At 57.0% G+C, this 12,384-nt stretch overlaps 2 protein-coding genes across 6 annotated transcripts in view; both read right to left on the bottom strand.

Annotated features, from left to right (window-relative positions):
- On the bottom strand, positions 1–1,810 carry PPIB (peptidylprolyl isomerase B). Its single transcript, XM_051628770.1, has 5 exons — positions 1,537–1,810; positions 1,067–1,180; positions 861–954; positions 440–624; positions 1–360 (listed from the first exon to the last, which is right to left on the bottom strand). The coding sequence occupies exons 1-5, from the start codon at positions 1,690–1,692 to the stop codon at positions 238–240; spliced, it is 672 nt and encodes a 223-aa protein (XP_051484730.1). The 5' UTR covers positions 1,693–1,810; the 3' UTR covers positions 1–237.
- Positions 1,811–5,760: 3,950 nt separating this feature from the next.
- CSNK1G1 (casein kinase 1 gamma 1) overlaps positions 5,761–12,384 on the bottom strand; it is a 107,013-nt gene continuing 100,389 nt past the window's right edge. For 4 of the 5 annotated variants that reach the window (XM_051628758.1, XM_051628760.1, XM_051628761.1 and 1 more), the window contains 3 exons: positions 11,778–11,884; positions 9,492–9,515; positions 5,761–6,504 (listed from right to left, as the gene is read on the bottom strand). In XM_051628758.1, the coding sequence (XP_051484718.1) occupies positions 6,450–6,504; positions 9,492–9,515; positions 11,778–11,884 (186 nt within the window). In that variant the 3' untranslated portion in view covers positions 5,761–6,449. The remainder of the gene's footprint in view (positions 6,505–9,491; positions 9,516–11,777; positions 11,885–12,384) is intronic. The other variant, XM_051628762.1, reaches the window with a different exon arrangement.

Raw genomic sequence — 12,384 nt, 5'->3', positions numbered from 1 at the left:
TACAAAACACCTTGGTCACATTTATTGGTGCGTGTGCTTCTTACAAAAGTGACAGGGAGAGGAGCTGGGCCCTGCCTGCTGGGACGGGGAAGCCGGGCAGTGGGGACACGGGGCACAGCGGCTCTGCTGCTGCTCACGTGCCCTGGTAGGACGGGGAGGGGGCAGCCCCTGCCCCACTGCCCCGCGGGGCAGGTCCCTGGGGTGCAGCCCCCGCGCGGCGCCGCCCGAGGGCAGGTCCTACTCCTTGGCGATGGCGAAGGGCTTCTCCACCTCGATGGTCCCACAGTCGGCGATGACAACGTCCTTCAGGGGCTTGTCCCGGCTGTCTGTCTTGGTGCCCTCCACCTTCCTCACCACCTCCTGGGGAACGCAGAGGTGTGAGAGCAGCAGCAGGGGCAGGGCAGCCCCCGTCCCACCCCCGGAATCAGGCGCCCCTTACCATGCCCTCCAGCACTTTGCCGAACACCACGTGCTTGCCGTCCAGCCACGGCGTCTTCACCGTGGTGATGAAGAACTGGGAACCGTTGGTGTCCTTGCCAGCATTGGCCATGCTCACCCAGCCAGGGCCGTAGTGCTTCAGCTTGAAGTTCTCATCAGGGAAACGATCCCCGTAGATACTTTTTCCTAAGGGGAGGCAAAAAAAAAAAGGCTTGTTGCTGTGTCAGGGTAGGGGAGACGGTGGCACAGAGGGGACAGTTACACAGGCAGCACTCAGGTGGGCTGGGTCTTGAGCTGTGTGCCCACTCACTGCCACTGTGGCACGGTGCTGCAGCTCCTTGTTAGCCCCCAGTCGTAGCCAGGCAGTGGGTTGGCAGAACAGCCACTCACTGCACGACAGCAGCTGGTGGGGGCCAAATTACCTCCAGTGCCATCTCCACGGGTGAAGTCTCCTCCCTGGATCATGAAGTCCTTGATCACACGGTGGAACTTGCTACCCTTGAAGCCAAATCCTTTCTGGGAGTAAGGAGGGAGAAAAGTGAGGCAAAGGGCCAGAGCAGAGCTCCTGCCATCCAGCTCTGCCCCAGGGGCTGGGTGAGGCCCAGCCAGGCCAGCACCAGCTCCTCACCTCTCCGGTGGCCAATGCCACGAAGTTCTCCACCGTCTTGGGCACCGTCTTGCCGAAGAGCCCGATGACAACACGGCCCGCATCATCCTCGCCGATCCGCAGGTCGAAGAACACCTGGGGGGGGGATCAGTGGAGCCAGTCTCACCAGGCCAAACCTCATGGGGCGGCCCCCTCCCCAACCTCAGCTGAGAGCCCCTCACCCCAGCCCCACCCCTGCCCTGGCTGGGCCTCCCTCACCCCCATCCTCTCCATCCCAGGATCCTCACTCACCCCAAGCCCCCCAGCCCAGCCGGGTGCCCCTCACCCCAGCCTCCGCCCTCACCCCCCCCGCCCCCCAAAAAGCAAGACCCCTCACCCACACTGCGCCTTCCCCACCCCAGCCAGCCTCCCCTTTGCCTCTCCCCAGGCCTCCCCCGCCCCGGGCCTCCCCCACCCCGGGCCTTCCTGCCCCCGGGCCGCCCCGCACCGACCTTGGCGGTGACCTTGGGCCCCTTCTTGCGCTCGTCGGCCCGCGAGGCGGCGGGCAGCAGCAGCAGGAGCGCAGCGCCCAGCGCCGCCGCCGCCACCAGCACCTTCATCCTGCGCCGCTCGCAGCCCGGCCCCAGCGCCCGCCGCGCCGCCTGCATCCGGCCCCGCCCGCGCCCCCCGCCGCGCGGTGGTACCGGCCGCGCTCCCCGCCCCGCTCCAGCCGCCCGGGCGCGACCAACGGGGAGGGGGGGGGGGGGCGGCGCCGGGAGCAGCCTCCGGGCGCCTGCCACGTTGCCCCTCGCTCGGCAGCCGCGGCGCGGCCAATCGGGAGAGGGGGGAGGCGGGGCTTCGGCGGGCGCCGGCCAATGGGAGGGCGGCAGCGGCGAGGGGGCGGGGACTGCGGGGGACAAAGCCAAGGAGGGGCCGGGGGGTGAGGGGCCCTAAAGCCCATCCAGTCCCACCCCCTGCATGGGCAGGGACACCTCCCACCAGCCCAGGCTGCTCCAAGCCCCATCCAGCCTGTCCTTCAACACTGCCAGGGATGGGGCAGCCACAGCTTCCCTGGGCAACCTGGGCCAGGCTCTCCCCACCCTCATTGTAAACCATTTCTTCTTAATATCCCGTCTGAATCTCCCCTCTTTCCGTTGAAAGCCATGGCCCCTGGTCCTCTTGCTGCCGAAAGGTCTGTCCCCATCTTACAGGCCCCTCTGAATTACTGGAAGGCCACAACAAGGTCCCCCCAGAGCCTTCAGGCTGAACACCCCAGCTCAGCCCGTCTCCAGAGCTGCTCCAGCCCTCCCATCATCTCCGTGTCCCTCCTGTGCCGGGGACCCCAGAACTGGACCCAGCCCAGGGGAGAACGATGCTCGGCCCCGCAGGACGTGGCCTGGCCCCCGGTGCAGCCCCAGCCCCGGGGCAGCCCCTGCGGGGGCACAGCAGGGAGAGGGGCTGCTGGGACTCACCCGGCACAGCTGCCTGGGCAGGGCTGCCTGGTAAAGCTCCCGAAAGCAGAACGGTCGTCAGAGAGGCCCAGATCTCTGTGATACCCGACGTGGCTGGGCTGGACGTGCACAGGACAGGCTGCAGGTGCCCCCGCCTCGCTCAGCACAGTCACTCACACTGGGATTAGTTGAATATGTGGGAATTACGGTTCTTTTTTTTTTAAATGTCTGCTCAAAAAGATCTGGGGCAGTGTTAAAACACCCAGCACGCAAACCTTTGAAGAAGCTGCCTGGTGGAGATGCGTGTTTCCAAGGGCAGGGAAATAAAGCTTGAGCTTTGTCTTACTTCTCAGACCACAGGTGTGTCTAGACTAATTTTTGGGAACGGGAAGTTAGAGTTCCTGTTAAAATCATTAAGTTTAAAGTCTGTGAAATGGAAGGAAAAGCTTCCCAACAAAGATCCAGGTGTGAAGCAGTTTCCAAGAGTAGGAATCGTGTTGCAGGTGCTCTCCCCATCCATCCACGTGCTGTAGGTGACATTCAGAGACACAGAACAGCACGTCTGGAGGTGGTTTTCATCTCTGTGTCTCAAGTAACCAATGGCTCAGCCATTGTACTACCCAGGATGGCTGAAGCACGAGGCACAAGAAGAGCAACTGGTGCCACCATGGTTGGCCAAGCTCTGTGGGGCTGAACCAACCATGGCTGTGAAGCACAGAGTGGTGAGAAGGCCCCGTAAGGTCCCACAGTGCTTCATCCTCTCAAAGGAGGGCTTGGAGCTTCCCCCATGAGAGGAGTCACCTGCTACCAACAGTGCAAACACAACAGAAGCAAAGCAACAGGAAACACCAGCCACGTTGTCAGAAAAGGTAATAAATACATCTATTCATGGAGAACAATGCAGCAGTGCAATGTTTTATTGAAAAAAAAATAATAATAATCTCACTTGATACCTCAGAAGACTGCATCGCAACGTTGGTGGGGCACAGAGGGGGGCAGCCCCCACAGCCCCCTCCCCTCCCAGCCCGGGGGTCCCCCCAGATGCAAACAGCTTCTGTGAGGAGAAGAGAGGTTTGCCCAGGCCAGCTGAATGCCCTGTTCCTGCCACCATCTGGCTCGTGTCTCCTGATCACCTCCCAGCTCCCCGGGGGCAGCAGCTGCCTCCCGCACAGGCCCTGCTGTTGACCTGCTTTCTTTCCAAGTTTGTTTTGTCTAAAAACAAACAAACAAAAAAAACCCGACAAAGAAAAAAAAGCCACCCCACATCTTTGCCCTTTTTTTGAAGAGTCCAACGTGCGAATATAGTGCAAGAGGGCTTGGTACAAGTGAGCATTGCCAGCATGCCGTGGGGGGACACTCCTCCCCTGCAAACACATCTTCAAAGGGTTAAAAGAACATTGTATCTCCAGAGAGAAGCAGTTGTGGGTCACCATGAAACAGCTTTCAAACCGACCCACTTAAAAACAAGGTCAGGGAAAGTTTCTAAACAAATACATTCACTTAAAAAAAAAACAAAAACAAAACAACAAAAGGAAACAAACAAAAAAAAACCCAACAAGAAAATAAACAACATTTAAGAACAAGACCTGTTGAGATGGCCCTTTTTCCCCCCGCCCTCCCTCACCCTGCACACACGTATATGCTGCAACTACAAGCTGCTCCTCGGCAGGAGGCAGCAGGAATGACCAAACACGGCAGGAGATGCAGAAGGAATCGAGTTCTGGTGACAGGCACTTAGTGGGGCTTGGGAGGGCAGCAACTGAAGTGTCTCGGGGCCCGGCTCTGTCTGCAGCTCCCTGGGGAGCCTGTGCCCCTTCTCCGCCCTCCCAAGACGCCGAACCGTGGTTTCCTACAGGAGAGGGCAATGCCTGTGCCAGAGCCACCACTGGCAACAGAGGAGTTTGGAAAGAGAAGGGTGGAAGGTGGGCATGGTCCCTGTCCTCCCTCTGGCAGGAGGGGATGAGAGGGCAAAGCAGGAGGCAAGTGGTGCCCTTCTCACCTGGCCATGGGGCAGCTGGAGGAAGGTGCTTTGCAGAAGGAGAGGGTGGGTGTGTGAGCCAAGAGCTGGGCGCCCCCGAGCCACGCTCCTCGGGGTAAGGCAAGGAGAGAACGCAGAAGAGTGGCCAAGAGGGGCCCTCCGGGGATCCCGGCAGGGAAGGGAGGCACCACACCAGCATCTGCCTTATTTAGGGATGGATGAAGATCAAGGCCAGAAGCTCCCCACCCAGGATGATCTCCTGCCTTCTGCCCTGCCAGGAAAACTGACCCTCCCACTCCACAAACTCCAAACTACATAGATCACCATTAAAAGAAACAAAAGATAATGAGATCTAGTCTCTCCCTCTCCTCCCTTCATGCTCTCCAGAATTACTGAGGTGTCCCAGGCCAGAGTTTATGACAGGTGAAGTCCCTCAAATGAGCAGTCCCAGCCTGGTCAGGTGTCACACGTGGAATGACAAAGTACAAGGAACCTATTCACAACCTCCCCAAAAGCTGCTCAAGTTCTCCCACAGCCCTGCCCCATCTGTGGTGACCTCTGGGGAGCCTCGGCTGCCTCCAAGTTTGGAAACACTGCAGCAGGATGGAAGATTTTTGTTTTTTTTACCCATGTGCAAAGTGCCCCAAGCCCTTTGCTAGCGACTGGTTTGGCTCAAAAGTGGTGCATGACAACTGTGGCTTCTCCCGCGGGGCAGGACAGGATCCCACGTGCCCCAGACCCGCGCTCGCAGAGAGGACGTGAAGGCTATTCCAGTCAAACCCATCTGACCATCTGGAGATGAAATCAGTGTTAAGGCAGCGAAGGATCCTCTCTCCTGCTGGGGAAGCTTGGCTCCTGCTTTCTTGCAGAAGGTCCATGTTCACAACCACCCCACCGGAGGGATTTGAGAAGGCTGCCTGGCTGCCCACGCCCAAACACTTCTGAGTTCCCTCAGTCCAGATCTACCTCCTCAGCCAGCATCACCTCCTCCAGCCCAGCCACGTTGGTGCTGCTCCCTCCTGCCACTGCTGGGCTGGTGGGTCAGGCAGGGTGTAGGAAACCATGGAAGGGACATTCACCAGCAGCTAGGAAGGGTGGTTGAAAATTCAAGTATGCTTTCCTCAGCACGTGGCCCGGGCGGGCGTCGGGAGCCCCGGCCTGGCAGGAGGGTGGCGGGGATGTCCTCGGCGTCCCCAGGCCATTCTTTGCACCCCACTGTCTGCACTGGCACTGCTGGCCATGCAGAGATCCACAGACACACTGTGCATCTCTCCATGCTAAAAAGAATAAAAAGTGCAACGACGTCAGCTTCTTTAAAACAATCCACATTGCTCTGTTACCGTCAAGAGGAGGGAGGTGTCGAGGGAGCCGGGGCGGGGGGGAAACAAACAACCAACCCTAACTGGAACAGTAGATTGCAAAATTTCTCACAGCTTGCACATTTCAGTGTGACTGTTCCCAAGGAGCCAAAAAGGGAACCTGTCTCTTCCTGCGGCAGCAGTCAGGCCCTTCTCCCACACCGCTCTCCTGCCCTCTCCACAGCCCGACCCGACCCAGCCCGTCCTGCTTCACTGGGCTGAGGAGGAGCCGAGGGCGCAGGGGAAGGCGGGAGGAGAGTGAGCAGGAACTAAGCACAGTCCTCAGGTTGGTGTGATCGATGCCTTCGCCGTAAACAACGGGAAGGAGGGTCAGCCAGCCAGCCCCCTTCCCAGGGTGACCAAGACCTGAGCCAGCCACAGTCCTGGTCCCAAAGGAGCTTCAGGCTTGGAGTGAATGAGGGAGACTGTTCGGCAGATCCACCCCAGAGTGGTTTGTTTTGGAACGTTTTCTTCTCTGTTTTTGGTTTAAAATGTCACTTTTTTTTTTTTTTTTAACTCTTTTTTTTTTTCTCTCTTCCTCCTATGCCTCCTCCTCCCCCCTAAAGAGAAGCCCCTTCCAGTGAGACAAGGCAGGAGCTGCAGGTGCAGTGGTTCCTGCAAGGCCCAGGAGGCACTGGTCACTTGTGACGCTGAGCCGTCTTCTTCCGTTTCCTCTTAAAGAAGCAGCAGCACCTGGGGCACAAAGGACAAAGCAAATTAGCCCCACAATGGCACCTTGGGAGGGTCCCCTGCCACCCTGGGCTTCCCTCCACTCAGCCACATGCAACAGCACCTCTGTGTGCCTGTCCCCACACCCCCCATGGGACCGTCGGTAGGTGCTGGTTGACACCACCAGCCTGGACTGCTAGTCCAGCAAAGGCAAGTGGCCACACTTGCCCAGAGACTGGGGCACAGCCCTGGAGCACTGGGCTTGGGCTGTCTCCCTCTGGAGACCCAGCTGGGGCAGGAACACAAGGAGCCATATGGGAGAGCAGTAAAACAAGGACACAGCTGCTCCGCTCCCTTCGTCCCAACCCTGCGGGAAGCGGATGGGGACAATGAGCCCTGGCTGCTCTGTCCAGCTCTGAGACACAGGGTTTTCCCACCGTTCACTAAAAAGACAAGTTCCAAAGGGCTCTCAGTGCAGGGACCAGGTTTCTTTACTGAACCTTTCACGGTCACCAGAGCTTCCACCTGGGCTGAGCCACACCGTGCTGGCGTGCAGGCCCCTGCTTCTTCCCCCACCCGATCGAGGGAGGTGCACAGCGCCCGGGGACGAGGGGGGCAAGAAGGATGGACAGAGGAGGCTGAGGTGGGGAGGAAAACACCCATCACAGCTGAGCAGTGAGGAGTGGTGGTTTCACTCCTGGGAGGCACTGACAGCAGTGGCCCAGGTCTTCTAGTCCTGCTGGCTTCCTACAGAATTGCTTGGTGTTCAAGGCATATCTACCTTTCTATCCTCAGCCCACTGTCAGGAATCCTGGGCACAGAAGAAAGGTGTTTGTTCTGTGCAAGTTCTGAGCCTGAGCTACGTGCCTCTCCTTCTGCCATTGCAGCCATCTCCGGAGAAGCCTGGGAGATGGTGGAAGACTATTTTTCCAGGGTGGTGGCTGGGATGCCTGGCTAAGCAGCACGAGCAGATGTGAATATGCCAACACCATTTTTTCCTACAAGCACCTTTTACCAACAGCCAGACTAAAACCATTCAAAAACACTGCAACAACTTCTCAAAGTTATTTTCCATTGGGTCCTTTGTGGCTCTGAAATGTTGGCTTTACCCTTCTGTCCCCTGAGAGTTGGAGGAACAGATTAACAGATTTGTCCTCACTCACCCCCCAGAATGTGCTTGCCCCCAGAGTCATGAGCCTGGCTTCGGGGTGTGAAAGCAACGGGTGACACCACCCCCCTGTGAGCCAAGCCTGCCAGCATGGATCATCTGCTGGGGAGACCAAAACCCCCTCCAAGATGCAGAGCTCAACTAGCCACAGCACTAGGAGGGCCACCTCCCACCACATGCTCCTCTGGCCTGCAGGGACTAACAGCCAGGGGGAGTTTAATGTCCACAATTTGTCTTTAGGTTCCTGAACAGGCTCAGTTTGGAGATGAGCTGAGATAAAACACAAAGCACTTGTCCTTGCAGGAGCAGGGCTCTGGAGCCACCTGCAACAACTCCATCCTGACCCACCCAGCCTGACACCTGGAGCCCTGCCCACCCCAGGCCCCTGCGCACGCTGGCACTCTCCCCCCAAACTTCAGGGCTGCTCTTGCATTTTATCATCCCAGGCCACCTACCACCCTCTCCTGCTTGAACCTGCTGCAGTATTTCTCTCCCAGAGCAGCCACCTTCCTTCATGAAGCGATGGGCAATGGTGTAAGGAGGGGATGTTACAGGGAGAGAGGATGGGAAAGGCAGGAGTGATGACCTCGCATGCAGTGGGCAAGGGAAGAAGAGGGCTGAGCAGCGCCCGGTTCCTCAGGCACCCGACCAAGGGAGCTGCCTGACTTCTGGCTGTTTTTCCTTGCGACTGTCTTTTTAGGATGTTACTCAGAGGTCCAGGGAAGGGTTCAGGAAAGGAAGTCTTGGCAGTTCAGACAGGCAGAGGCGAAACACCAAAACAAAAGAACAAGGCAGGCTGACAATTACAGGACGTGATCTCTCTGCATGCAGACAATGCCCAAGAGAACAGCCCCAGACTACGACATACAGAGAAGCCAGAGATGCCAGAGGTACTGGAGGCAATGCCTATGGAGAGCAGGGCAGAGGCAGGCAGTCTCCCATCCAACAAGGACATTCCTCACCGCACATGGGCTTTGTCACCTTGCCCCATAAGGATTCCCACCCACCAGTGCTCCCTGTGACCTACAAACTCCTCATCCAACTCTCTGCTTGGTCCTTTGCTTACTGGGTACATGTATTCCCCCAGGGACAAGGAAGGGAGGGAACACCTCCACAGGACACCTTGAGACCAGGGCACTACAGCTATGGCTTCAAACCCCTGAGAGAATTGTCCAGAAGCCTGAGGTGAGCTTGGACTAACACTAATCCCAACCACTCCACCCCTTCTTTCCTGGAGAAGCCAGTTCACCTGCACCCTCAACTCGCAGCTGCAGGGTTTTTGGAAAGGAGCAGTTCCCCACACACCCTCTCCAAGCAGGGGCTCTGTCACTAACAAGGGCACCATGCCCACGTCTTCCCATCCTCTCTAAGGATGCAAGCCCTGGCCTACTTGCTTCTTCAGAGGACACTCTCCAAGGAAGCAACTGGCCCCCTCCCCTGGAGACCCAGTGCAGGGTTTTCCCTTTGGGACCATCTGCGGGAGGAATTCCTGCAAGGCACTTGGCAAGCCTGGGCCCGACTCTGCCCAACTCCATCAGACATCATCTGCTCACGGACCTAACAGTTTGGGGGAGATGGTTAGCCAAACAGGAAAGGATTGAAGTCCATCTTTTGCACCCATCATTTCAGAGATCAGCCGAATTGCTCAGCCCAGTGCGGCCGCTCAGACATAACCCACACCCTCCCAATATTGCACATGGTCCTCAGCACGGTCCTCAAATCAAAACAGCTCTGGGTTGGCTTTGACTTTGTGCCTTTTTAGGGTTTGGTGGGTTTGATTTTGCCAACCCCAGTCTAGTCTGGTCCGCTCCCCCTTGCATGTGGACTGGAGAGAGGGACTCACCACAAGTTGAGCATTTTCAGGCAGCTACAGAGAGTGTAGAGAAAAAAACACAGAAAGGAAGAAAGAGCAATTAGTTCACAGAGGTGGGATGGAAGCGTGTCACTGCAGCCATGCAAACATGCAGTGCAGACTGGCAGACACACACCATGCCTGCCCACCACCCGCCCCCGGCCCTCAAACCACCTCTGCCCTTGCCATGGTGCCCCTCAGAACCTCCACATCTTCCAGGCCTCTGACAAACACCCTGTTTTCTATGAAGGCACCAGCCCTGTGAAGGAACTGAGACCACAAACGGGCTCAGGGCCACCAGCAGAGGAACCTACTCTTGTCCCTGGCAGCTCCAGGGCCAGGATCAGGAGCTTATCTCCAGCGTGGCCCAAAGCAGAAGCATTTGCACAGCTCCTCTGCCCACCAGGAGTGCCAGGGAAAGACCTTTCTGCTACCGCATCTCGCCTGGAAGCCCGGAGCCCCAGCTCCAGCTCCTTCTAGCTCTTTCTGGCCCACTTTACTGCAAAGCAGAATCCAAAAGTCTTTTGCCCCCTGCATGTATCTGAGGGGATTTATGATCACAGATGCAAGGGATGATGAAACCAGCCCTTCCTGTGGCAAGAGGAATGAAGCAGACTACACCTGGGAATTACAAGAGACCCTGAACCTGTCAGTGCAAAGCAGCCCATGCTCTCCTTCCCAGCACCTCCAAAACCAGTTTGGGACCACACAGACAAAGGCTGGAGAGAGGCAGAACAGTTTTGTGAGACACAGCTTGGGCAGCACAGCCCTTACATGCTCCTTTTCTCCTGTTTGGACATCTCCCCTGTACCTGGGTGTGGGGTCATGCCCTGCTGAACAAGGTGCTGCAGAAGCACAGGCTCAAGGTGGTTCCATCTTAAAAGCTGGCTCTTCCTGGTGTTGGGTGGTTGTACTGAGGAATGTTAAAGGTGGCAAGTTGCCCCATCCTTTCCAGGAGCAACCCTAAACTGTGTGCCCCATGGGGGGACACACTTCAGTCTGACCAAGACAAGGCCTGTGACACCAAACCAAGGTCTCTGCAGGCCACACTGCCCATATCTAAGAGAAATACTGCCCACCCTGCAAGTTGCATCTCAACATCTCCCCCACCTCACTGTACTTGATGAGGAGCCTTCACCAAAACCAAGGCTTGCTTCTTTGGATGGGAGGAGAAGGTGTATCTGTTGCTGCCAGGGTCACAGCCAGGCCAGCTACCACTGAGCAAGACCACAGCGAAGTGCTTCCCAAGGGACAGAGGGACAGGTAGCAGAAGACCTTGAGGACAGTCAGCACTGGCTTCAGCCTGACACATACCTAGGGACCTTTCCCATCAACACGCCCTTTCTCACACCTGCTAGTTTTCCTCCTCACCCTCCCACGAGCCATTCCTAAGAGAGGTTCCCACAAACACAGAGACAAGCAACGTGGGACAAGCGACACCAGTGTCATCCCCTCAAATTATATATAACCCATGTCACAACACCACCCAGTTCAAAGGCAGCCCTGGGGCCTAATTACCCCTGGCATGGGAAGAGTCACAGTTACAGTGCAACCTGCCACAACCTGGTCTAGTTCAGAAGCAGCAAGAAGGTCCCTTGTTGAGGACCATGCAAAAGGTGACGTGATGGTGGCAGGTGCAGCACATGTGCAGGGGAGGCTGAAATGGTCAGAGCAGCAGGTTGGTACATCAGTTCTCACTCTTGCCCACGAGTGAGAGGTCAGCTCAGAGGGAGCACGCTCTTCTGCACAAGCAAGAGGTCTGCTTCTGGTTTCCCTCTCAGCTTCCCTTGGGTTGGGCCAAGATAATTCACTACCTGTCCCTGCACGAGTTACTTTAGGACTGTTTTGAGTACCTGGCATCCACTTCTTGCAGCCAGAAATGAAGTGTGAACTCTCAGACCAATAATCTCTTCACCAACCTCTGCTCAAGCTACTCCTGCATTGTGAGCACCAGAGTACAGCACGTTCTCCTCCTATCTGGGCCACTCACTGGGATTCCTGAAACCCATTCCCATTATTTTGGTATTTGGGCTACTGTCTATCTTGCAGTACATGCTCTGAGTCAAGAGTTCTGTTCTCCAGCCACGACAAGTGTAAAAAAGAAGCAGCAGCAGCAGCAGCCCTGAAGGCACCATGCACAAAAGCAGCAGTATGCAAGGAGAAGGGCATGGGACACGAGCATCGAGTGCTTCACCACGGGGAACCATCCCCGCTCGTTTCCCAGGAGGAGGATCAATGACCACACCAGAGGAAAGCCTGTAGGTAAAGCACACGTACTTAGCTTCCTCCACCACCTCCACCTCCGCCTGCGCCGTTATGGGCGCGTTGGAATGTGCCCCTGTCGGGTCGTCCACGTTCAGCTCCCCGTTGGTGGAGCTGACCACCTGAAACACAAACAAACACCCTGTTAGCTAAGCCCCAGTGCACCTGAGGTGTCCCCACCCGCCTGGACAAGGTTGCTGTAGGAACGGGGAAGCTGCAGAATGACTTCCATTTGCTTCTGTCTCTTGGCACCCTCTCGGCAGGCTGTGGGACTCCTTGGATGCCTTTGGATCACGTGCCCAGGTCAGAGAAACCTGCTCTGCATTGGCCAGGAGAGCACATCATTTTCTGGGTAACTCCTCAGGGCCACAACAATTCCCAAATAAGCCTGTATGGGGACAAAATTGGGCTGGTCCTTCTGCACTCCACCCAGAAGGTAGGACAGGCTCCATCACACTGCTGTGAGCACCTGGAGCTGCTCCTGGGTCCACAGCTGTAACCCTGCGTGGCTCCTCTCCTGCTCCAGCTCTTCGCCTTTCTACAAGGTAAAAAGAGGTATGTTCCTTGGTGGGGGTCAAGGTACTACCCAGTGTTCCTGGTGGCCCCACCAGAGCTGACCACC

This window comes from Apus apus, chromosome 10 (assembly GCF_020740795.1).
Source record: "Apus apus isolate bApuApu2 chromosome 10, bApuApu2.pri.cur, whole genome shotgun sequence".
NCBI classification, from domain to species: domain Eukaryota; kingdom Metazoa; phylum Chordata; class Aves; order Apodiformes; family Apodidae; genus Apus; species Apus apus.
This window is presented reverse-complemented; position numbering and strand designations above follow the sequence as displayed.

Excerpts from the sequence above, each read along its gene's own strand:
- PPIB (XM_051628770.1), bottom strand. The coding sequence starts at position 1,692 with ATGCAGGCGGCGCGGCGGGCGCTGGGGCCGGGCTGCGAGCGGCGCAGG. Across the intron at positions 625-860 it reads CCGTGGAGATGGCACTGGAG|GAAAAAGTATCTACGGGGAT; the intron begins GTAATTTGGCCC and ends GCCTCCCCTTAG. Across the intron at positions 361-439 it reads GCAAAGTGCTGGAGGGCATG|GAGGTGGTGAGGAAGGTGGA; the intron begins GTAAGGGGCGCC and ends TGCGTTCCCCAG.